This window comes from Anolis sagrei, chromosome 11 (genome assembly GCF_037176765.1).
Source record: "Anolis sagrei isolate rAnoSag1 chromosome 11, rAnoSag1.mat, whole genome shotgun sequence".
Lineage (NCBI taxonomy): Eukaryota > Metazoa > Chordata > Lepidosauria > Squamata > Dactyloidae > Anolis > Anolis sagrei.
Window position 1 is genome coordinate 25,340,915 of NC_090031.1, and position 24,286 is coordinate 25,365,200.

A 24,286-nucleotide genomic window follows, 5' to 3' on the forward strand; every position below is an offset into this window, starting at 1 on the left:
TGCCCTATATACCTATGGAAAGTCCAAGATGGAGAAAGAACTCTTGTCTGTTGGAGCTATGTGTGAATGCTTCCACTGACCACCTTGATTAGCATTTGATGGCCTAGCAGTTTTTAGGTGTGCCCTGTTACTGCCTGGGGGAATCCTTTGTTGGGAGGTATCAGCTAGCCCTATATATCTGTGGAAAGTCCAGGGTGGGAGAAGGAACTCTTGTCTGTTGGAGGTAGATGTGAATGTTTCCATTGGCCACCTTGATTAGCATTTGATTGCCGAACAGTTTTAGGTGTGCCTTGTTACTGCCTGGGGGAATCCTTTGTTGGGAGGTGTCAGCTGGCCCTATATACCTGTGGAAAGTCCAAGGAGGAGAAAGAACTCTTGTCTGTTGATTAGCATTTGATGGCCTAGCAGTTTTTAGGTGTTCCCTGTTACTGCCTGGGGGAATCCTTTTTTGGGAGGTGTCAGCTGGCCCTATATACCTGTGGAAAGTCCAAGATGGAGAAAGAACTCTTGTCTATTGGAGCTAGGTGTGAATGTTTCCATTCACCACCTTGATTAGCACTTGATGGCCTAGCAGTTTTTACGTGTGCTTTCTTACTGCCTGGGGAAATCCTTTGTTGAGAGGTGATTAGCTGTCCCTGATTGTTTTTTTGTCTGGAGTTCCCCTGAGTTTGAGTGTTGCCCCACTCCAAGACTGACACACCGCTCTCTACACTGGAGAGTGAAGGCAGTTTGGCGCACTTTCATATTCGACACTGTCAAATCAACACAGCGTGGCACCACTTTTGACACCATTGCTGTGGAATTGTGGGAGCTGTAGTTCTCTCTGCCAAAGGGTGCTGGTGTAATGCTTCCACAGCAGCAAAAGCGGGGTCCACGATGGACCAATTCCCGCAGCGTCGATGCTGCCCAGGCTCTGGCATTCGAAGGCTTGGAAAGGGCCTTGCGCCAACTGCCTTAAGATCCCTGAGAACGGCGCAATGCGCACATTTGAGGCCGGAAAGCTGTCTGTTCTAATCACTTTGATGGGTGGAATTAATTGGTCTGAGAAAACTAACCGTGTCGGCTTCGGCCACACCCATCGTCCACAATGCCAAGGCTCCCTCCCATGTTGACCTATGGGGAGGTTGCGCACACAAAGGCGCCTGGGCGTGAACCCCTAAACAACTCCCCACCCTTGCGCTGCCATTCTCCTTCACCTGGAAGGGGTTTGGGCGGGGCTGGATACCTGCCGGGCGGGGATGCCAGGAATGCCCCATTGGCGCAAATGGAATGCTCGCCTTTGGGGGCTCAATGGCCTCGCCCCAATCCGGCTGCGCATGAGACCCACGTCACACGGCAATCCCATTCGCGCTGAAGTGCTCCCCTTGTGTCCAATGCCAAAAATGCAATAATGGAGTCCAATGCCTACAAGGTACTCATTGAGTCCAATGCACCCATCAGACACAATGCCTAAAGTTTACTAATGGGTTGAATGCACCCCTTGAGTTCAATGCATTAAGTGGATTCATTTAGTGCAATGCATTTCATGTACTCAGTGAGCCCAACGCACCAACTGAGCTCAATGCACCCATTGAGTCCAATGACTAAAGTTTACTAATGGAGTTAAGCACACCTCTTGAGTTCAATGCATTAAATGGATTCATTTAGTGCAATGCATTTCATGTACCCAGTGAGCCCAATGCACCAAATGAGCTCAATGCACCCACTGAGTCCAATGACTAAAGTTTACTAATGGAGTTAAGCGCACCCTTTGAGTTCAATGCATTAAATGGATTCATTTAGTTCAATGCATTTCATGTACCCAGTGCACCCAATGCACCAAATGAGCTCAATGCACCCATTGAGTCCAATGACTAAAGTTTACTAATGGAGTTAAGTGTGCCCCTTGAGTTCAATGCATTAAATGTAGCCCTTCCATTCACTGCACCCATTGAGTTCAATGTCAAAAGTGTACTAATGGAGTTTGTTTTTTCTTTGTTTGTTTGTTTGTTTTGTCGTGTCACTATGCCACCGGGCGTTCCGCTAATGGAGCACAATGCCTAAAATGTCCTCACTGAGTTCAATGCACCCATTGAGCCCAATGCCTAAAGTTTAGTAATGGGGTTCAGTGCAGCCCTTGAGTTAAATGCATTAAATGGACTCATTGAGTTCAATGCATGCCATATACTCATTGAGTCCAATGCACCAAATGGGCTCAATGCACCCAACACGGTTGGTGGGGACGAGGGACAGGGTCTTCTCGGTGGTGGCCCCCCACCTGTGGCATTCATTCAATCATTGAGTTCAATGCATGCCATATACTCATTGAGTCCAATGCACCAAATGGGCTCAATGCATACAACACTGTTGGTGGAGATGAGGAACATGGCCTTCTCAGTGGTGGCCCCCCACCTGTGGCATTCACTCATTGAGTTCAATGCATGTCAAATACTCATTGAGTCCAATTGCTATGGAAATGGTTTATGGATAAGCTTAATGGAGCCTACAATTAAAGAACTCGATGGGACGACAGCCACCAGACGGGCTCCCTTTTTTAGTAGACTTGATTGTATTAATTTAATGTTCTTAACTATTTATAATTATTGATTTTGAGGTATATTTTATTGTATTTTACGTGTACGCATCGAACATGTGCCGGGTGGAAGCCGCCTGGGTCTGCCCCCACCCCCCAGGGGTTGAGAAGGGCGGGGTACAAATACCCAAAATAAATAAATTTAGCCCAATGCCTAAAGTTTACTAATGGAGTTGAGTGCGTCCCTTGAGTTGAACGCATTGAATGGACTCATTGAGTTCAATGCATTAAATGCACCCATTCCATTCCCTGCACCCATTGAGTTCAATGTCAAAAGCGTACCAATGGAGTACAATGCCTAAAATGTACTCATTGAGCTCTATCCACCCATTGAGCCCAATGCTTAAAGTTTACTAATGGAGTTGAGTGCACCCCTTGAGTTGAATGCATTCAATGGACTCATTGAATTCAATGTACTAAATGCACCCCTTCCATTCACCGCACCCATTGAGTTCAATGGCAAAAGTGTACTAATGGGGTACAATGCCTTAAATGTACTCATTGAGCTCTATCCACCCACTGAGCCCAATGCCTAAATTTTACTAATGGAGTTGAGTGCACCCCTTGAGTTGAATGCATTCAATGGACTCATTGAGTTCAATGCATTAAATGCACCCCTTCCATTCACTGCGCCCATTGAGTTCAATATCAAAAGTGTACTAATGGAGTACAATGCCTTAAATGTACTCATTGAGCTCTATCCACCCATTGAGCCCAATGCCTAAATTTTACTAATGGAGTTGAGTGCACCCCTTGAGTTGAATGCATTCAATGGACCCATTGAGTTCAATGTATTAAATGCACCCCTTCCATTCACTGCGCCCATTGAGTTCAATATCAAAAGTGTACTAATGGAGTACAATGCCTAAAATGTACTCATTGAGCTCTATCCGCCCACTGAGCCCAATGCTTGAAGTTTACTAATGGAGTTGAGTGCATCCCTTGAGTTGAATGCATTCAATGGACTCATTGAGTTCAATGCATTAAAGGCCAAATACCAGGCTTTGACCCCCACCTTTTAGGATCGAAGCAAAGTCCATTATTCTGCCCCGCTCCACCCCAAATCTACCCTCTACTCATGGATGAGTCCAATGTAGTGCTATATCTCAAGCAGAGACTGGATGGCCATCTGTTGGGGGTGCTTTGATGGTACTTTTACGCCTGGCAGAAAGAAGAGGGCTGGACTGGGTGATCTTTAGAGTCTCTTCCAACCCTATGGAAACTCTGGAGTTTTTCCAGGCCTCCCCATCTCTAATTCAGATAATCTTTCTTGTCAAGGAGAAGAATGGAGAGCGTGATTTGAACGAGAAGTACTCACAAAGGAAACGAACGCAGCCATAAGGAGGATGCGCACCAAGAGATCCTCAAATTGCTCCAAGATGAGTTCCAGGAGGGACTTCCCTAGGAATGAGAGAAGGATAGGAAAAATTTAGAATAAGGAATGATACACAAGGCGACAATTCTGCAAATGAAGGCCTGCTCCCACACTTGGAAGGATAGTAGTGCCTCCTCCCCATTTCCAGGGCATTGGATGACTGGCGGGTTCAACGTAAGAGGTTCTTCCTAGGAATCTCGACCGTCAGCTTCCAATGCTAAAGCCTAGTTCTACAACTTCTATGATCCCCAGGTGGTTAACCTCATTATTTCAACAGTGTAGAAACCCTAACTCTGAAGACAGGACAACTGAGGGACCTACCTTCTTCAGCGGGAAGTTCTACAGGTTTCCGATGGAAGATCCAAAAGCAGCCACAATGGAACAAGAGAAGGAGAAACAAAGACAGGAGTTATTGATTCACGAAGGCATGGACCGTATCAAAGCACAACAAATACGATTTGTCATAACACACTGGTGCTATCTCCTCCAACTTCCTCTCAGAGCTGAGGCCTATCTTCTCCACCTTCTTCTCAGACCTGAGCCCTATCTTCTCAAACTTCCTCTCAGACCTGGGCCCTATTTTCACCTACTTCTTCTTACACCTGAGGCCTATCTTCTCCAACTTCTTTTCAGACCTGAGGCCTAGCTTCTCCAACGTCATCTCAGACCTGAGGCCTATCTTTTCCAACTTCTTTTCAGACCTGAGGCCTATCCCCTCCAACGTCCTCTCAGACCTGAGGCCTATCTTTTCCAACTTCCTCTCTCACCTGAGTTCTATCTCCTCCAACTTCCTCTCAGACCTAAGGCCTGTCTCCTCCAACTTCCTCTCAGACCTAAGGCCTAGCTTCTCCAACTTCCTCTCACACCTGAGGCCTATCTTCTCGATCTTCACCCCAGAGCTGTGCCCTATCTCCTCCCTGTCCAACCTGAGCCCTATCTTCTCCAACTTCCTATCAGATCATAGGCTTATCTCCTCCAACTTCTTCTCAGGACGGAGACCTATCTTCTCCAACTTTCTCTCAGATCTGAGGCCTATGTTTTCCAACTTCCTCTAACACCTGAGGCCTATCTTCTCGACCTTCCCCTCAGATGTGTGCCCTATCTCGTCCCTGTCCAACATGAGTCCTATCTTCTCCAACTTCCTATCAGAACATAGGCCTATCTCCTCCAACTTCTTCTCAGGCCAGAGACCTATCTTCCTCTCCGACCTGAGATCTATCTCCTCCAACTTCCTATCAGAACATAGGTCTATCTCCTCCAACTTCTTCTCAGGTCAGAGACCTATCTTCTCCAACTTCCTATCAGATCTGAGCTCTATCTCCTCCAACTTCCGCTCAGACCTGAGGTCTACATTCTCCAACTTCCTCACTGACCTGAGCCCTATCTCCTCCAACTTCTTCTCTGGCCTGAGACCTATCTCCTTCAACTCCCTATCAGAACATGGGCCTATCTCCTCCAACTTCTTCTCTGGCCTTAGACCTATCTCCTTCAACTCCCTATCAGAACATGGGCCTATCTCCTCCAACTTCTTCTCTGGCTAGAGACCTATCTCCTCCAACTTTCTATCAGAACATAGGCCTATCTCCTCCAACTTCTTCTCTGGCCTGAGACCTATCCCCTTCAACTCCCTATCAAAACATGGGCCTATCTCCTCCAACTTCTTCTCTGGCTAGAGACCTATCTCCTCCAACTTCCTATCAGAACATAGGCCTATCTCCTCCAACTTCTTCTCAGGCCTCAGACCTATCTTCTCCAACTTCTTCTCAGGCCTGAGTCCTATCTCCTCCAACTTCCGCTCAGACCTGAGGTCTATCTTCTCCAACTTCTTCCCACAATGCAGGCCTATCTTTTCCAAAACCCTGACTGGTAATTTCCTACCAAGCCGTTTTCTCAGGCTTGGTTCCACTCCTTGACGTTGAGTTTTCTCCATAGAAATGGACGTGGGAGACCTAAAGGGCCCTTGGCTCGCCCAGTGCTGGGCCGCTTTCAATTGTTTATTTTCCTTCTTCTCCCTGTAACCTTTGATGAAGACAATACACCATTCATGAAGGTGGAGAGGATCCAGGATGTCCTGTTTGCCATTCCATGAAGGTGTACGAGCTTCCCGCAATTTAGGGAAACCAGCGTGGCCCCAAAAGGAAGGAAGGAGCCCCGTTCAGGGACATACCGTTTTCTCTACAAAGGTCTACCAAGTCTACTATGGAAGTAGAAATGAGCCAACGGAGCACAGGGAAGCAAATGGGGACCATTCCCAGCCACAAATATTTCGGAAAGAGGAATAGATATGTAAGCATAATAAAGAGATATAGTTCACAAAACCGCTCTGCCAAAATAAAAGCTGTTGTGTCATTTACTCCTTTGGAAATACTTTGAGGATTTACTCAAGGAAGGAAGGAAGGAAAGGAAGGAGGAAAGGATTCGCCCCAAATAAATAGTTATATAGGCCTAAATATAGTCATAAAATTAACTCGGGTCATAAAATTCGGCTCAGTATCCAAATTAAGAGCTGCAAGGGAAGAAGGAAGGAAGGGCAGAAAGGAGGGAGGGAGGAAGTGAAGAAGGAGGGAAGGAAGGGAGAAAGGAAGGCAGGTTGGGAGGGAAGAAGAAAGGAAGGAAGGAAAGAAGGAAGGACAAAAGAAGGGAGGGAGGGAAGAAGGAAGGGAGGGAGGGAAGGAAAGAAGGGAGGGAAGAAGGAAGGAGGAGGGAAGGGAGGGAGGGTGGGAAGAAGGAAGGGAGGGTGGGAGGGAGGGAGGAAGGAAAGGAAATAAGGGAAGAAGAAGAGGAGGGAGCGAGGGAGGGAAGAAGTGGGAAAGGGAGAGAGGAAAGAAGGAAGAAGGGGAAGAAGGAAGGGAGGGAGGGAGGGAAGGAGGAAGAAAGGGAAGAAGGAGACAAGGGAGGAAGGGCGGGAGGGAGGAAGGGAAGAAGGAAGGAATGGAGGGAGGGATGGGGGAGGAAGGGAAGAAAGGAAAGAAGGAGACAAAGGAGGGAGGAGGCAGGAAGGAAGGAAGGAAGGAAGGGAGGAAGGAAGGGGGTAGGAGTTAGAAGGAAGGGAAGAAGGAGAGAGGGAGGAAGGAAAGGAAATAAGGGAAGAAGAAGAGGAGGGAGCGAGGGAGGGAAGAAGTGGGAAAGGGAGAGAGGAAAGAAGGAAGAAGGGGAAGAAGGAAGGGAGGGAGGGAGGGAAGGAGGAAGAAAGGGAAGAAGGAGACAAGGGAGGAAGGGCGGGAGGGAGGAAGGGAAGAAGGAAGGAATGGAGGGAGGGATGGGGGAGGAAGGGAAGAAAGGAAAGAAGGAGACAAAGAAGGGAGGAGGCAGGAAGGAAGGAAGGAAGGGAGGAAGGAAGGGGATAGGAGTTAGAAGGAAGGGAAGAAGGAGAGAGGGAGGAAGTGGAAGGAATGGAGGGAGGGAGGAGGGAAGGGAGGGAGGGAGGAAAGAAGGAAGAGAGGGAAGAAGGAAGGCAGGGTGGGAGGGAGGAAAGAAGGGAAGAAAAAAGAAGGGAGGGAAGAAGGAAGGAAGGGGAGGAAGGAAGGAAGGAAGGAAGGAAGGAAGGAAGGAAGGAAGGAAGGAAGGAAGGAAGGAAGAGTTACTCCACATAAGAAAGATCTATAGGCATCACTCTGGTCATAAAACCTCTGTGCTCGAAATAATATCATTTATGCCTTGGAAAACATGTTTTATCATTTTGCTTATGGATGGATGGAGGAGGAGGAAGAGAAGAAGGAGAAGGAAAAGGAAGGGAGGGAAGTTTACCCCATAATAAAGACACCGTGTACAGGCATATCTTAGTTAACAAAACTTCCGTCTCCAAAATAATAGCTGCAATGCCACTTACTTCTTAGAAAACATGTTTAAGTTTCAAAGGAAGGAAGGAAGGAAGGAAGGAAGGAAGGAAGGAAGGAAGGAAGGAAGGAAGGGAAAAGGGTGAGACTTGGGTCACAATGGCCAACTTCTTCCCAGGACGGCACAGGTTAAACTGTCCAGAGACTAAACTTCTCGGGGGATTAATTTGGCGGAAGAAAGGGAAGTCACACTGCCGGGCGAACTGGTCTGTTTGACTAATGCTGACATTTTCGGGCCTGCCAAGTCAAACAAGCGTCCTGTTTGCAAAGGGAATCCCCACTGCCTGGTGAAGGGAGAAAGACACAATCCGATCCCTTGCAACAGAGGGCCAGCCAGCAGGTCGCTTTCACATGTCCTCTTTTTTTCTAGATACTCAGCCCTAAACCTGGACACTCAGCTCCTCTGGATGCAACTGAGAATTGTGTTGGCATTCTTTGCTGCCGTATCACACTCTCGGCTCATGTTCAGCACCAAGACCCTTAGATCCTCTTCCCATACGTCCCCCCCGTCCTACCCCGTCCTCTACCTGTGTGCATTGCATGTTTTTCCCTGTTGACATTTGCTTTGTGAGTCTTGGCCAGACTCTCTAATTATTATTACTATTATTATTATTAAATTATAATTATATAATAATATATAATAATAATAATAATAATATAATATATTATTATTATATTGTTTTGGGAATCTTGGCCTAGTTCTCTCTCTATTGTTGTTGTTGTTTGGTTTGTCTTAACCTAGCTCTCTTTATTATTATTATTATTATTATTATTATTATTATTATTATTATATTTCTTTGGTTAGTCTTGCCCTGACTCTCTCTAATTATGATTATTATATAATCATATAATATAATATAGTTATAAATAATAATAAATTATAAAATAATTATTATATTATATATAATAATAATATTATATTATTATATAATATAATTATATTAGTATTATTATTATAGTATTGTTTTGTGAATCTTGGCCTCGTTCTCCCTCTATTTTTGTTGTAGTTTGGTTTGTCTTACTCTAGCTCTCATTATTATTATTATTATATTTCTTTGGTTAGTCTTGCCCTGACTCTCTATTATTATTATTATTATTATTATTATTATTATTATTATTATTATATACAATTATATAGAATACATTATAATAATTTTATTATATATAATTATATATAAATTAATTATAATAATACTTATGTAATACAAATATATTATTATTATTATTATTATTATTATTATTATTATTATTATTATATTTGCTTTGTGAATCTTGGCCTCGTTCTCTCTCTATTGTTGTTGTTGTTTGGTTTGTCTTGCCCTAGCTCTCTTTATTATTATTGTAATTCTTATATTTCTTTGGTTAGTCTTGCCCTGACTCCCTCTAATAATAATAGTAAGTATAATTATATAATTATATATAATATAATTATAATTAATTATATATATAATTATATTACATAATAATAAGAATAATACAATATAATTATATTTTTATATATATATATATATATATATATATATATATATATATATATAAATTTATTTTGTGAATCTTGGCCTCGTTCTCTATTGTTATTGTTGTTGTTTGGTTAGTCTTGGCCTAGCTCTCTCTTCCTCTTCCTCCTCCTCCTCCACATATTTTTTCATTTGTTTTGTGAGTCATGGCCTAGCTCTCTCTAATGATTACTATTATTATTATTATTATTACTACTGTTATTATTACCCACCTCTCCTTGCAGCTCGAATCAAAGCATTATGGTACGACACAACACTATTATTGTACTATTATATTATATTATCACTATATTACAATTATTATCTGGCCACGGTGGTCCACGCTCTTGTTACATCCCGGATAGATTACTGCAACGCACTCTACGTGGGGTTGCCTTTGAAGACTGTTCGGAAACTTCAATTAGTCCAGCGGGAGGCAGCCAGACTGCTCACTGGAGCATCATACAGGGAGCATACCACCCCCCTGTTATGTCAGCTCCACTGGCTGCCGATCCAGTTCCGAGCACAATTCAAAGTGCTGGTTTTGACCTACAAAACCCTATACGATTCCCTTTACGTCCCATCTCGGAGTCTGAGATCCTCTGGGGAGGCCCTGCTCTCGACCCCGCCTCTGTCACAAGTGAGATTGGCGGGGACGAGGAGCAGGGCCTTCTCGGTGGTGGCCCCTCACCTATGGAATTCACTCCCCGGGGAGATCAGATCAGCAACATCCCTCCTTTCATTCAGAAAGAAATTAAAGACGTGGATGTGGGACCAGGCGTTTGGGCACTCTGGCAGATGAATAAGGGACTGTGACGATGGATAGGAATTGGACAATGGTGGAACGAATTATGAACTCTGAGTTGGTGAACGCTGTGTCTGAGATTGGCTATCGATTGTGTGATATATTGTTTTTAAGTGTTTTTAATTGTTGACCATTTAATTGCTGGTTTTATATGTTATTGTATTTGTGTAGGCACCAAGATGTGCCTTTTGTAAGCCGCCCTGAGTCCCCCCTCGGGGGTTGAGAAGGGCGGGGTATAAGTACACGAAATAAAATAAATAAAATAATTATATTATAATATATAGTATACATTATTATATTATATTACAATTATATTACAATTATTATATTATAATATATAATATACATATATTATATATATTATTATTTTTAGTGGTAGGCTTCTCAATTTGCACAACCTTCTGCAAAACCATTCCGTACTGGCTTTGTTTACAATTTGGGAGAATTGCATCAGGAAGCGGTTCCTAGAACACACCTGAAAGCGATGTTTCGGTGAGCCATGGCAATACAAGTGGTGTCAAACTGTGTTAACCCTACAGTGCAAACACATCCAAACAGCGCCTTTTTGCTGCAGGATTTGACAATGGATGCCACGGTTCCCTTGCTTTTGGATCACTCACAGCCTCTCTTTGGTGACTTTCCAAACCCGAAAAGCCAAAGCAGAGAAGACAATCACCTGTCAAGGGCCGGAAGAAGAGAAAGAGCAGAGCCTCCTCCCAAGCTTTCGGAAAGAATAAATTGTTATTGTAATGCGCTCGGGGATTCATCCCTGGCCTGGGATGCAAAAGCCACTCCAGGCACCAAAAAGGGGGCTCTGCCTTGCCTCAGACACAGCTTGACAGCTTCGGCAAACCTGGGGAGGGATTTCCCAGCCCTGTTTATGTGCACGGCAGGAAGACGCCACCCGATCCCTCCCAACAGATGGCCATCTGGATTTTGTTTAAAATCCATCTCATAGAAGCATAGAATCCAAAAGATGAAAGGGACCCCAAGGGCCCCTCCTGCCATTCAACAAAGACACCACCCGATCCCTCCTTACAGATGGCCATCTGATGGTGTCTCCCTTTATGTCAGGGCGAGGTTGGACTGGATGACCTTTGGGTCCCCCACTGACTCTAGGATTCTATGGCACATCTTTCCAACAGAGGCTGGATGGTTGTCAGCCAGGAGGCCTTTGATAGTGTTGAAACAGGATTGGACTGGATGACCTTTGGGAGTTCCCCACTGACTCTAGGATTCTTTGGCACATCTTTCCAACAGAGGCTGGATGGTCCTCTGCCAGGAGGGCTTGGATGGTGTTGGACTGGATGACCTCTGGGGTCCCCCACCGATTCTAGGATTCTATGGCACAGCTTTTCAACAGAGGCTGGATGGTTGTCTGCCAGGAGGGCTTAGATGTTGTGGGTTAGACTGGATGACCTTTGGCACATCTTTCCAACAGAGGCTGGAGGGTCCTCTGCCAGGAGGGCTTGGATGGTGTTGGAACAAGGTTGGACTGGATGACCTTTGGAGTCCCCCATTGACTCTAGTATTCTATGGCACATCTTTCCAACAGAGGCTGGGTGGTTGTCTGCCAGGAGGGCTTGGATGTTGTTGGGTTAGACTGGATGACCTTTGAGGGTCCCTTGCTGACTCTAGGATTCTTTGGCACATCTTTCCAACAGAGGCTGGATGGCCCTCTGCCAGGAGGGTTTGTATGGTGTTGGAACAGGGTTGGACTGGATGAACTCTGGGGTCCCCCACTGACTCTAGGATTCTATGGCACGTCTTTCCAAAAGAGGCTGGGTGGCCGTCTGCCAGGAGGGCTTGGATGGTGTTGGAACAGGGTTGGACTCGATGACCTTTGGAGTTCCCCACTGATCTAGGATTCTTTGGCACATCTTTCCAACAGAGGCTGGATGGTTGTCAGCCAGGAGGGCTTGGATGGTGTTGGAACAGGGTTGGACTGGATGACCTTTGGCATGTCTTTCCAACAGAGGCTGAGTGGCCGTCTGCCAGGAGGGCCTCAATTGTGTTGGAACAGGGTTGGCCTGGATGACCTTTGGAGTCCCTCACTGATGTTAGGATTTTTTGGCACATCTTTCCAACAGAGGCTGGATGGTCCTCTGCCAGGAGGGCTTGGATGGTGTTAGGTTGGACTGGATGACCTTTGGAGTCCCCCACTGATCTAGGATTCTTTGGAACATCTTTCCAACAGAGACTGGATGTTCCTCTGCCAGGAGGGCTTGGATGGTGTTGGACTGGATGACCTCTGGGGTCCCCCATTGACTCTAGGATTCGTTGGCACCTCTTCCCAACAGAGGCTGGATGGTCCTCTGCCAGGAGGGCTTGGATGGTGTTGGACTGGATGACCTCTGGGGTCCCCCACTGATCTAGGATTCATTGGCACCTCTTTCCAACAGAAGCTGGATGGTTGGCTGCCAGGAGGGCTTGGATGGTGTTGGGTTGGACTGGATGACCTTTGGGGGTCCCCCACTGACTCTAGGATTCTAGGCAGATTCTGGGCACAAAAAACAGCAGACAACGGAGGCGCTCGCCTCTTCCCGCCGTGACAAATCCATAAAGCGCCCCGTCTCCATGGTTACGCCGGGGGCCCCCATCTGCCGCCAACTCACACAACAGGTTCGGCTGCTTTCCCGACACGCGCGCACGGCAGCGGCCACAGAAACAGCAGCAGCAGAGGCACCCAGGCACATCATCCCCGGCCAGGCCTGACGGAGGAGAACGCCACGTCGCCCGTCTTTCAAGACACAAACGGGCAGGGCAACAAAAGGTCCAGTGCGCAGAGCCTGGAAACAGGTGAAAGGGACACTGGGCAGTAGCCGAGAGAGTCCCGCGTCCCTTTCACTTGGGGAAAATAGGCCTTGACATTTGGGAGTTGTAGTTCGCTGGGATTTATAGTTCACCTACAATCAAAGAGCATTTGAACGATGGACTTGAACCAAACATGGCACACAGAACCTCCATGACGAACAGAATATGCTGGAAGGGTTTGGTGTGCATGGACCTTCAGTTTGGGAGTTGTAGTTACTGGGATTTATAGTTCACCTACAATCAAAGAGCATTCTGAACACCACCACCAATAGAATTGAACCAAACTTGGCAGACAGAACTCCCATGATTAACAGAATATGCTGGAAGGGTTTGGTGGGCACTGACCTTGAGTTTGGGAGTTGTAGTTCGCCTACATCCAGAGAACACTATGGACTCAAACCATAATGGGTCTGGACCAAACTTGGCACAAATACTCAATACATTCAAATGTGAATGCTGGTGGAGTTTGGGGAAAATAGGCCTTGACATTTGGGAGTTGTAGTTGCTGGGATTTATAGTTCGCCTACAATCAAAGATGGAACTGGGCCAAACTTCCCACACAGAACTTGCATGACCAACAGGACCAAAGTTGGCACAGAACTGCCATGATCAACAGAAAATCCTGGAAGGGTTTGGTGGGCATTGATCTTGAGTTTTGGAGTTGTAGTTCACCTATATCCAGAGAGCACTGTGGAGTCAAACAATGATGGGTCCAGACAAAACTTGGCACAAATACCCAGTATGCCCAAATGTGAACGCTGGTGGAGTTTGGGGAAAATAAGCCTTGGCATTTGGGGGTTGTAGTTGCTGGGATTTATAGTTCACCTACAATCAAAGAGCATTCTGAACCACACCAGCAATGGAATTGAACCAAACTTGACAGACAGAACTCCCATGACTAACAGAATATGCTGGAAGGGTTTGGTGGGCACTGACCTTGAGTTTGGGAGTTGTAGTTCACCTACATCCAGAGAACACTGTGGACTCAAACAATGATGAGTCTGGACCAAACTTGGCACGGATACTCAATATGCACAAATGTGAGCAAACACTGGTGGTGTTTGGGGAAAATAGGCCTTGACATTTGGGATTTATAGTTCACCTACAATCACAGCAGGAGGAGGGCTTTCAATGGGATGATTCGCAGTCTGTTTCCACAAAGGAAAGGAAGGATTAGCGGAGAGATCTTCAGCCTTCTCTGCCAAAGGAGTTCCTAAGACCATCAGAAATATATGTTTCCTGGTGGTCTTTGGCGACCCCTCTGAAACCCCCTTGCGATCCTGACCCACAGGTTGAGAAACACTGATATTGTGCATATAGGGATCTAGGAGTGTTGACGGACCCCAAGCTGAACGTGAGCCGAGAGTGGGATGCAGCAGCGCAAAAGGCCAATGCGATTCCCAGGGACTTGAGGCACCCCCGGCCTTTCTCCGGCCTCATTTGCAGCTTGAGAGCTGCAACCACAGTTGTCATAGATCCGGAAAGTGGCGCTCGCTCGGGGCAACGGACTCATGCGCTCCCCGGAAACCACAGCACTTCCTTTGCAGTCAGCTGGAGCCTTTTGCGAGAGAGAGAGAGAGAGAGAGAGAGAGAGAGAGAGAGAGAGAGGGGGAGGCTTCCCCTCTTGCTTTGAGTGAGGTTTTCCTCTCTATAGAGGGGCCTCCCACCTAGGGCCACCCATCAAAGCCCTCTCGACAGATGGCCATCCCGCCTCTCTGCCTCCAAACCTCCAGTCCTGCCCTAGTCAAAGCCCTCCAGACAGATGGACATCCAGATGAACGGACCACAGGAGCCCAGTGCTGGAAGGACCCCCAAAGGCCACCCAGTCCAACCCTCTCCAAAATTACGTGTCGATCAAATCCACGGCGACTGAAAACACTGGCAGCTTTCCCACACCAGAAGCACAAGAACCATGCTACCCATTGTCTAGGAGATAATGACTCGCCATTAGCTATTAATTATAAATGGTTTAATTAGCAGTTGCAGAAGGCACAAAGTAAGCTTGGCTGATACATTGTAGCGTGGAGCTGAATTGGGTTGTTACAATATTGACAATATTTATAATATCCGATATCCGCCTCGAAGCTTCAAAAGTCCAACCCTATCCTGACATGGAGGAAGACACCATCCGATCCTTCCCAATGGAGGGCCATAAGGTCCAACCCCCCTAGATAGGCAGATAGATGGATGGATAGACTCTTAGAGTTGGAAGAGACCCAAGGGTCATCCAGTCCAACCCTATCCTGACATGGAGGAAGATACCACCCAATCCCTCCCGATGGAGGGCCATAAGGTCCAACCCCCCTAGATAGGCAGATAGATGGATGGATAGACTCTTAGAGTTGGAAGAGACCCAAGGGTCATCCAGTCCCCTATCCTGACATGTAGGAAGACACCACCCAATCCCTCCCGACGGAGGGCCATCCAGTCCAACCCCTCTAGATAGGTAGATGGATGGATGATTGGATAGACTCTTAGAGTTGGAAGAGACCCAAGTGTCGTCCAATACAACCCTATCCTGACATGGAGGAAAACATCCGATCCTCCCAATGGAGGGCCATCCAGGCCAACCCCTCTAGATAGGTAGATGGATGGATAGACTCTTAGAGTTGGAAGAGACCCAAGCGTCATCCAGTCCAACACTATCCTGACATGGAGGAAGACATCATCCAATCCCTCCTAACAGAGGGCCATAAAGTCCAACCTCTCTAGATAGGTAGATGGATGGATGGATAGACTCTTAAAGTTGGAAGAGACCCAAGGGTCATCCAGTCCAACACTATCCTGACACGGAAGAAGACATCATCCAATCCCTCCCAACAGAGGGCCATAAAGTCCAACCTCTCTAGATAGGTAGATGGATGGATGGATGGACTTGTAATGGATACCTGGCGGCTTTGTTAAGGACTGGAACTGAGGGAGAAGTGGAAGAACAGCAAGGAACACGGGTTCCCTCTCCCAAAACCACAGGCCTGTTCATCTCCTGTGATGATTGCGTTGTCCATCAAAGCATTCATCTAGCAGAACGGCATTGGTTTCCACCAGGCCTCTGAAAGTTGTGTGGGTCTGCAGGGCTTGTTGTTGTTGTTCATTCGTTCAGTCGTCTCCGACTCTTCGTGACCTCATGGACCAGCCCACGCCAGAGCTCCCTGTCGGCTGTTACCACCCCCAGCTCCCTCAAGGTCAGTCCGGTCACTTCAAGGATGCCATCCATCCATCTTGCCCTTGGTCGGCCCCTCTTCCTTTTGCCTTCCACTTTCCCCAGCATCATTGTCTTCTCTAGGCTTTCCTGTCTCCTCATGATGTGGCCAAAGTACTTCAACTTTGTCTCTAGTATCTTTCCCTCCAGTGAGCAGTCGGGCTTTATTTCCTGGAGGATGGACTGGTTGGATCTGCAGGGCTTATTCTGCAGGGCTTATTCGCACCAAAAGCAGAAGGTGCTATCCCTGCCCATCTCTGTCTTCGGGACCCGTTTCCCACTCAGAAAGGACAAGACCTCTGTAGTGATACACCGTTATGGTGTCATCGCATTGCGGTATGATGGCATCATAACATTTTAGCTAGTACTGCATTTATAGCACTATAGTGGTGCGCCATGATAGCACTTCCCCTATAATTTTAAGCCTGTGTAGTATGGCAGCCATGTAGCATTGCGCCGTTATGGCATTATAGCGCTTCCCTTAAATGCCAATCCACTATAGTATTATGGCGCTGTAGCGTTATGGCATTATAGCGCTTCCCTTAAATGCCAATCCACTATAGTATTATGGCGCTGTAGCGTTATGGCATTATAGCGCTCCCCTTAAATGCTAATCCAATATAGCATTGTGGTGCTGTAGCATTATGGCATTATAGCGCTTCCCTTAAATGCTAATCCAATATAGCATTGTGGCACTGTAGCGTTATGGCATTATAGCGCTCCCTTTAAATGCTAATCCACTATAGTATTATAGCGCTGTGGCGTTATGGCATTATAGCACTCCCCTTAAATGCTAATCCACTATAGTATTATGCTGCTGTAGCGTTATGGCATTACAGTGCTTCACATAAATGTTAATCCACTATAGCATCGTGGCGCTGTAGCGTTATGGCATTATAGCGCTTCCTTTAAATGCTAATCCACTATAGTATTATGACGCTGTAGCGTTATAGCATTACAGTGCTTCCCTTAAATGCTAATCCACTATAGCATTGTGGCGCTGTAGCATTATGGCATTATAGCGCTTCTCTTAAATACCAATCCACTATAGCATTGTGGCGCTGTAGCATTACGACATTATTGGACTTCTCCTAAATTTAAATTTGCGATAGTATTCTGCCACTACAGTGCTCCCCTCAAACGTTAATCCTGAGTGGCGTTATTGTGTTATAGCGCTTCCCTTCAGCATGAATCCAATCCCTGCTCCCGAACTTGAGTGAGGCATTTCCAGGCTCCCAACCCATAAAAGCCGCCTGGCCATTGCCCCTGGCAACCTGAAGCCGGGCTTCCTGTGCGCAGCCGAAAACGAGCACGAAAGGCATTGTGTGCCTGTTGTTTCTGGTGTTATTTTTGAACCACGAAGGCGCACGAAACGAAGCCTTTCTTCCCCGCCCCGGCCTTGCCGGTCTCCTCCACAAAGGAAAAAAGAAACTCAAAGAGGATGTGATAACATTCCTTTTCTTTTAAAGCCCTGCGACCCTGAGAAGCCACTGGCCAGCTTCCAGGCGGGCTTCAGCTGCTTCTCGCGGGAAAAAGCCGTTTACAAAGTTGTAATCCGGCGGAAGAACAACCTCTCTCTTGCAAACACCCTGCCCATGTCACGGAAACTTTCACCAAACCAGCAACCTGTTTCCCCCCTTCCAAACCGAATTGAATATTGGTTCATAAACGAGTGTTCAATGCTTTTGATGCCAAAACGGCCTTTGCTGGGTGTCCAAAATTTGGAAAGTTGGACGGTGTAGATCCTACACTGTAGAACAGTGGTCCCCAACCTTTTTTGTTTGTTTGTTTTGACCAGGGACCATTTGACCCAGGGGCCAATTAACCAGGAACTACTTTGAACTTTAGTACCGAAAGGGTCACGAATCAGTTTTTGATCAACTTTAGATTCAGTTTGGTTATTTGGGGTGCTAATTCAGAAAACTGTATTGGATAGACCACATCAGCTGATTCAGACAATTGCATTGGGTAGACCACATCAGCTGATTCAGACAATTGCACTGGATAGACCACATCAGCCAATTCAGAAAATTGCATTGAATAGATCAACATCAGCTAATTCAGAAAATTGCATTGGATAGACCACATCAGCTGATTCAAACAATTGCACTGGATAGACCACATCAGCCGATTCAGAAAATTGCATTGAATAGATCAACATCAGCTAATTCAGAAAATTGCATTGGATAGACCACATCAGCTAATTCAGAAAATTGCATTAGATAGACCACATCAGCTGATTCAGACAATTGCATTGGATAGACCACATCTGCCAATTCAGAAAATTGCATTGGATAGATCAACATCAGCTAATTCAGAAAATTGCATTGGATAGACCACATCAGCTGATTCAGAAATTGCATTGGTGGATAGACCTCATCAGTTAATTCAGAAAATTGAATCTGTTGGGAAAGGTCAGATGGTGTCTTTCTCCATGTAAGGATAGAGTTGGACTGGATGATCCTTAGGTCTCTTCCAACTCTAAGAGTTTATCCATCCACCTATCTAGAAGGGTTGGACTGGATGGTCCTCCATCAGGAGGGATCAGATGGTGTATCCTCCATGTCAGGATAGGGTTGGACTGGATGACCATTGGGTCTATTCCAACTCTAAGAATCTATCCATCCAACCATCTACCTATCTAGAGAGGTTGGACTGGATGGCCCTCTGTCAGGAGGGATTGGATGGTGTCTTACTCCATGTCAGGATAGGGTTGGACTGGATGACCCTTGGGCCTCTTCCAACCCTAAGAGTCTGTCTATCTGTCTATCTATCTATCTATCTATCATCTATCTATCTATCTATCTATCTATCTATCTATCTATCCATCTATGTATAGGCACATTTGCATTGGACGGCCATCCCTTGGGAAGGATCAGATGGTGTCTTCCTGCCTGGCAGAAGTGGGTTGGACTTTATGGCCCTCCATCGAGATGGATTGGATGGTGTCTTCCTCCATACCAGGGCAGGGTTGCACTGGATGACCCTTGGGTCTCTTCCCACTCTAAGAATCTAGCCATCCATCTAACGATCTAGAGAGGTTGGACTGGATGGCCCTCCACCAGGAGGGATCGGATGGTGTCTTCCTCCGTGTCAGGATAGGGTTGGACTGGATGACCCTTGGGTCTCTTCTAACTCTAAGAGTATATCCATCCATCCATCTAACTATCTAGAGAGGTTGGACTGGATGGCCCTCCATCGGGAGGAATCAGATGGTGTCTTCCTCCATGTCCATCTACCTATCTAGAGGGGTTGGACTTTATGGCCCTCTGTCAGGAGGGATTGGATGGTGTCTTCCTCCATGTCAATATAGGATTGCATGACCCTTGGGTCTCTTCCATCTTTAGGAGTCTATCTATCTAGAGGCACAGTTGGATTGGACGGCCATCTGTCAGGAGAGATTGGATGGCGCCCTCCTGCCTGGCTGGAAGGGGTTGAACTGGATAACCTTTGGGAGCCTCCTCCAACTCTTCTGAACACCAGCCTCCAACGCCAGGTTCACTTTGGAGGGATGTCCCACAGCTGCAAATAAAGCCTTCCCACTCCCCAAAGTACCATGGAGAGCACCCAAGGAGAACAGGAAAAGGAATTGGGTTGCCACGCAAGGGAGGCAGTGCCGTCATCATCCTCCTCATCGTGTTTATTTGCATGCCACTTTATTATTAATAATATTATTAATACATAAATAAAAATTAATAATAATAAATATAAATAATAATTAATTATTAATAAAAATAAATAAAATAAATAAACATCCAGAGCGTACTCTGAACCCAAACAACATCGGATCTGGACCAAACTTGGCATGCATACCCGATATACCCAGATTTGAATACTGGTGGGTTTTGAGGGGAATTGGCCTGGACATTTTGGAGCTGAAGGTACTGGGATTTATAGTTCACTTGCAATCAATGAGCACTCTGGACCAAACTTAGCACACAGACCAGCAAAAAATACTGGAGGTCTGACCTTGATTTGGGGGAGTTGTAGTTCGCCTGCACCCAAACTTGGCACACATGCCTGATATGCCCAGATTTGAATACGAACTGGTTTGGGAGGGACTGACCTTGATTTTAGGGAGTTGTAGTTCACCTACATCCAGAGAAACTGTGACTGCCACTGCTGATGGACCTGGACCAAACTTGGCCCACAGAACCCCCATGATCAACTCAACCTATTCCAGGGGTTGGAGGGGACTGACTCACCATAGCGGGAGTTGTAGTTTACCCTGCAGCCAGAGAGCACACTGAACCTCATCAATGATGCATCTCGAGCAGACTTGCCCAACATCACAACCTCTAAGGCCTGATTGAGTTTTTCAGGATTGATCTGGCATGATGGGAATTGTAGTTCACCCACCACCTTGGACCACTATAGTGGGTGTTGTAGTTACCCTGCAGCCAGAGAGCACACTGAACCTCACCAATGACGCATCTCAACCAAACTTGCCCAACATCACAACCTCTAAGGTCTGATGGAGTTTTTCTGGATTGACTCAGCATGATGGGAGTTGTAGTTCACCCACCACCTTGGACCACTATAGTGGGTGTTGTAGTTACCCTGCAGCCAGAGAGCACACTGGACCTCACCAATGATGCATCTCGAGCAAACTTGCCCAACATCACAACCTTTAAGGCCTGATGGAGTTTTTCAGGATTGACCTGGCATGATGGGAGTTGTAGTTCACCCACCACCTTGGACCACTATTGTGGGTGTTGTAGTTTCCCTGCAGCCAGAGAGCACACTGAACCTCACCAATGATGCATCTCGAGCAAACTTGCCCAACATCACAACCTCCAAAGCCTGATTGAGTTTTTCGGGATTGACCTGGCATGATGGGAGTTGTAGTTCACCCACCACCTTGGACCACTATAGTGGGTGTTGTCGTTACCCTGCAGCCAGAGAGCACACTGGACCTCACCAATGATGCATCTCGAGCAAACTTGCCCAACATCACAACCTTAAAGGCCTGATGGAGTTTTTCGGGATTGACCTGGCATGATGGGAGTTGTAGTTCACCCACCACCTTGGACCACTATAGTGGGTGTTGTCGTTACCCTGCCGCCAGAGAGCACACTGAACCTCACCAATGATGCATCTCGAGCAAACTTGCCCAACATCACAATCTTTAAGGCCTGATGGAGTTTTTCGGGATTGACCTGGCATAATGGGAGTTGTAGTTCACCTACCACCTTGGACAATTAAAACACTGACTTTTTCAAATATCCTGGGCAATGCTGGATACCTAAGGTAGTAATAAATATACTAAGAATAGACAGATGAAGGGATAGATGGAAAGAAAGATGGAGGGAAGGAGAGAAAGAAGGATGAATGGACGGAGGGATAGATGGAGGGATGATTCTGCATCCACAGCTTAGAAACTATTTTCTAGGAACCCGGGAGTTGGAGTTTCGCAAGGCCTGCTGCTTTCTTTGCCCAAAAGTACAAACTAAACCTAATCCGTCAAGCCATGAGGGGGCTGAAGTGGTGTCAAACTGCATTAACTGCACAGTGCAGATGAACTCATGACGGCTGGGGATGTGCAACCCGGCTTTCACAAAGCGGAACCAAATCTATTCAAGGAGTCAACCCAAAAAGATCCTCCCCATTTCTCTATCAAAACTTTGCATATGCAAATCTTGCCCGGGCGAAAGGGTCCTTGGGAGCATTCAAATCTTGATTCGAGGAGGTCAAGGAGGCCGGCCAGGCCTTCTTTGCATCCCGATAAGCAAATGGCCAAGCAAATGACCGCTCCTCCTGCTCATTTGTTCCTCCTCCAACCAGTCGGAAAGCTGGCACAATTAGTGCGGTTTCTATTATGAGCCTTTGTTTCCTGCTTTTCTCTCTGGCTGAAACACAAAGGTCCCACAGCACTGAGCCCTGCAAGAGGGGCCAAACCGCATTACAGCCACAGGATAGCGCGTTACGGCCAAATGGTGTTAAGGCACCAGTCAAACCCTCCCGACAGATGTCCTCTCTAAGGCAGGATGTCTCACTCTCCTCTCTGACTCTCTGTTCGGGGAGGAAAGTAGGACACTATAATCATCATCATCAGCAGCAGCAGCAGCAGCAGCACCAACACACTGGGTGCAGTGCCTTAGGACCTTGGCCTGCACTTAAAAACAATTGGCACTGACAAAATGACCACCGGTCAGCTGCAAATGGCCACCCTGCTCAGATCTGCACACATTATTCGCCAATACACCACACAGTTCTAGACACTTTTCCTTCATAAGTACAATCAAAACACCCCTGACAGATGGCCATCCAACCTTCAATAATAATAGTGATATCATTGGAAGAGGCTCCTGGGCCCATCCCCTCCAAACCCCTTCTGCCTTCATGCAGGAAGGAAAAGCACAATCAAATCACCCCCAACACATATCTATCCAACCTCAATAATAATAATAATAATAATAATAATAATAATAATAGTGATATCATTGGAAAAGACTCCTGGGCTCATCCCCTCCAACCCCCTTCTGCCTTCATGCAGGAAAGCACAATCAAAATACCCCCAATAGATGGCCATCCAACCTCAATAATAATAATAATAATAATAATAATAATAATAATAATATCATTGGAAAAGACTCCTGAGCCCATACCCTCCAACCCCCTTCTGCAGGAAAAGCACAATCAAAACACCCCTGACAGATGGCCATCCAACCTCAATAATAATAATAATAATAATAATAATCCAGTACAACAACCAGCATAGTGATCTTGTTTGCTGTGTATGATCTTGTTGCGTTTCAAATAATAATCATCATCATCATCATCATCATCATCATCTGGCACAAGCCAGTCAAGGTGGTCCCAGTGGTGATCGGCACACTAGGTGCAGTGCCTCAAGACCTTGGCCTGCACTTAAAAACAATCAGTGCTGACCAAATCACCATCTGCCAGCTGCAGAAGGCCACCTTAGTGGGATCTGAACACATTATCCGCCGATACATCGCATAATCCTAGATACATGGGAAGTGTCTGACATGTGATCCAATACAACAGCCAGCAGAGTAATCTAGTTTGCTGTGGACTCATCTTGTTGTGTTTCAAATAATAATAATACAATAATAAAGCATCTATATGCACCAAATGCCATTATGAGAGTGTGTGTGTTAGGGAGGGGTGGGGTAGCAGACCTATAAACCCCAGGATCCCGTTGGGTGGTATCAAAAGACCCTAGCTGTCCTAAGCATTGATACACACTTATTATTATTATTATTATTATTATTATTATATTGTTACATTATTGTTATTGTTATTATAGTGCTTTCCTTTCTGAGTTTCCTTTAAGGGAGGAAAGTAGGATAAACAACAACAATAATATGACAATATATATATATATATATTAATAGAACAATACAAAAATAATATATAATAAATCATAATATTATCATAATATATCATATCATCATCATGATACAATAATATAGTAATATCATAATAATATATATTAATAGAACAATATAATAATATATAATAAATCATAATATAATAATATATCATATAATCATCATCATCATACAATAATATAGCAACATCATACTAATATATCATTGTTCAGCAGTGGAACTCTCTTCCTCGGAGCCTGGTGGAGGCTCCTTCATTGGAGGCTTTTAAACAGAGGCTGGATGGCCATCTGTCGGAAGTGTCTGGATTGTGCTTTCCCTGCCTGGCTGATTGGGAGTAGATGGCCTTTGGGATCTCTTCCAACTCTATTGCTGTTGTTGTTGAGGCTGGATGGCCATCTGTTGGGAGGGCTTTGATGGTGCTATTCCTGCCTGGCAGATTGGGGTCAGACTAGATGGTCTTTGTGGTCGCTCCCAACTCTATGACTATTATGACTATTCTCATTACTATTGAGCTTGGGTGGCCATCTGTCGGGGGGGGGGGGGTGGGCTTTGGTGGTGCTTTTCCTGCCTGGCTGATTGGGATTGGAGTAGCTGGATCTCTCCCAACTCTATCGTTGTTGTTAAGAAGGATGGATGGCCATCTGTTGGGAGTGCTTTGATGGTGCTATTCCTACACTGAAGCAGAAGGGGGTCGGACTAGATGGCCTTTGGGGTCTCTCCCAACTCTATTGTTGTTGAGGGTGGGTGGCCATCTGTTGGGAGGGCTTTGACGGTGCTATTCCTGCATTGAAGCAGAAAGGGGTTGGACTAGATGGCCTTTGGGATCCCTCC

General features: G+C 46.0%; 1 protein-coding gene across 1 annotated transcript in view; it reads right to left on the reverse strand.

Moving 5' to 3' along the window:
• LOC132763481 (sarcoplasmic/endoplasmic reticulum calcium ATPase 3) overlaps nucleotides 1-24,286 on the reverse strand; it is a 62,236-nt gene that overhangs the window by 36,514 nt on the left and 1,436 nt on the right. The window contains exons 2-3 of the mRNA XM_060756975.2: nucleotides 4,269-4,286; nucleotides 3,891-3,973 (exon numbers count right to left, since the gene is read on the reverse strand). Of these exons, the coding sequence (XP_060612958.2) occupies nucleotides 3,891-3,973; nucleotides 4,269-4,286 (101 nt within the window). The remainder of the gene's footprint in view (nucleotides 1-3,890; nucleotides 3,974-4,268; nucleotides 4,287-24,286) is intronic.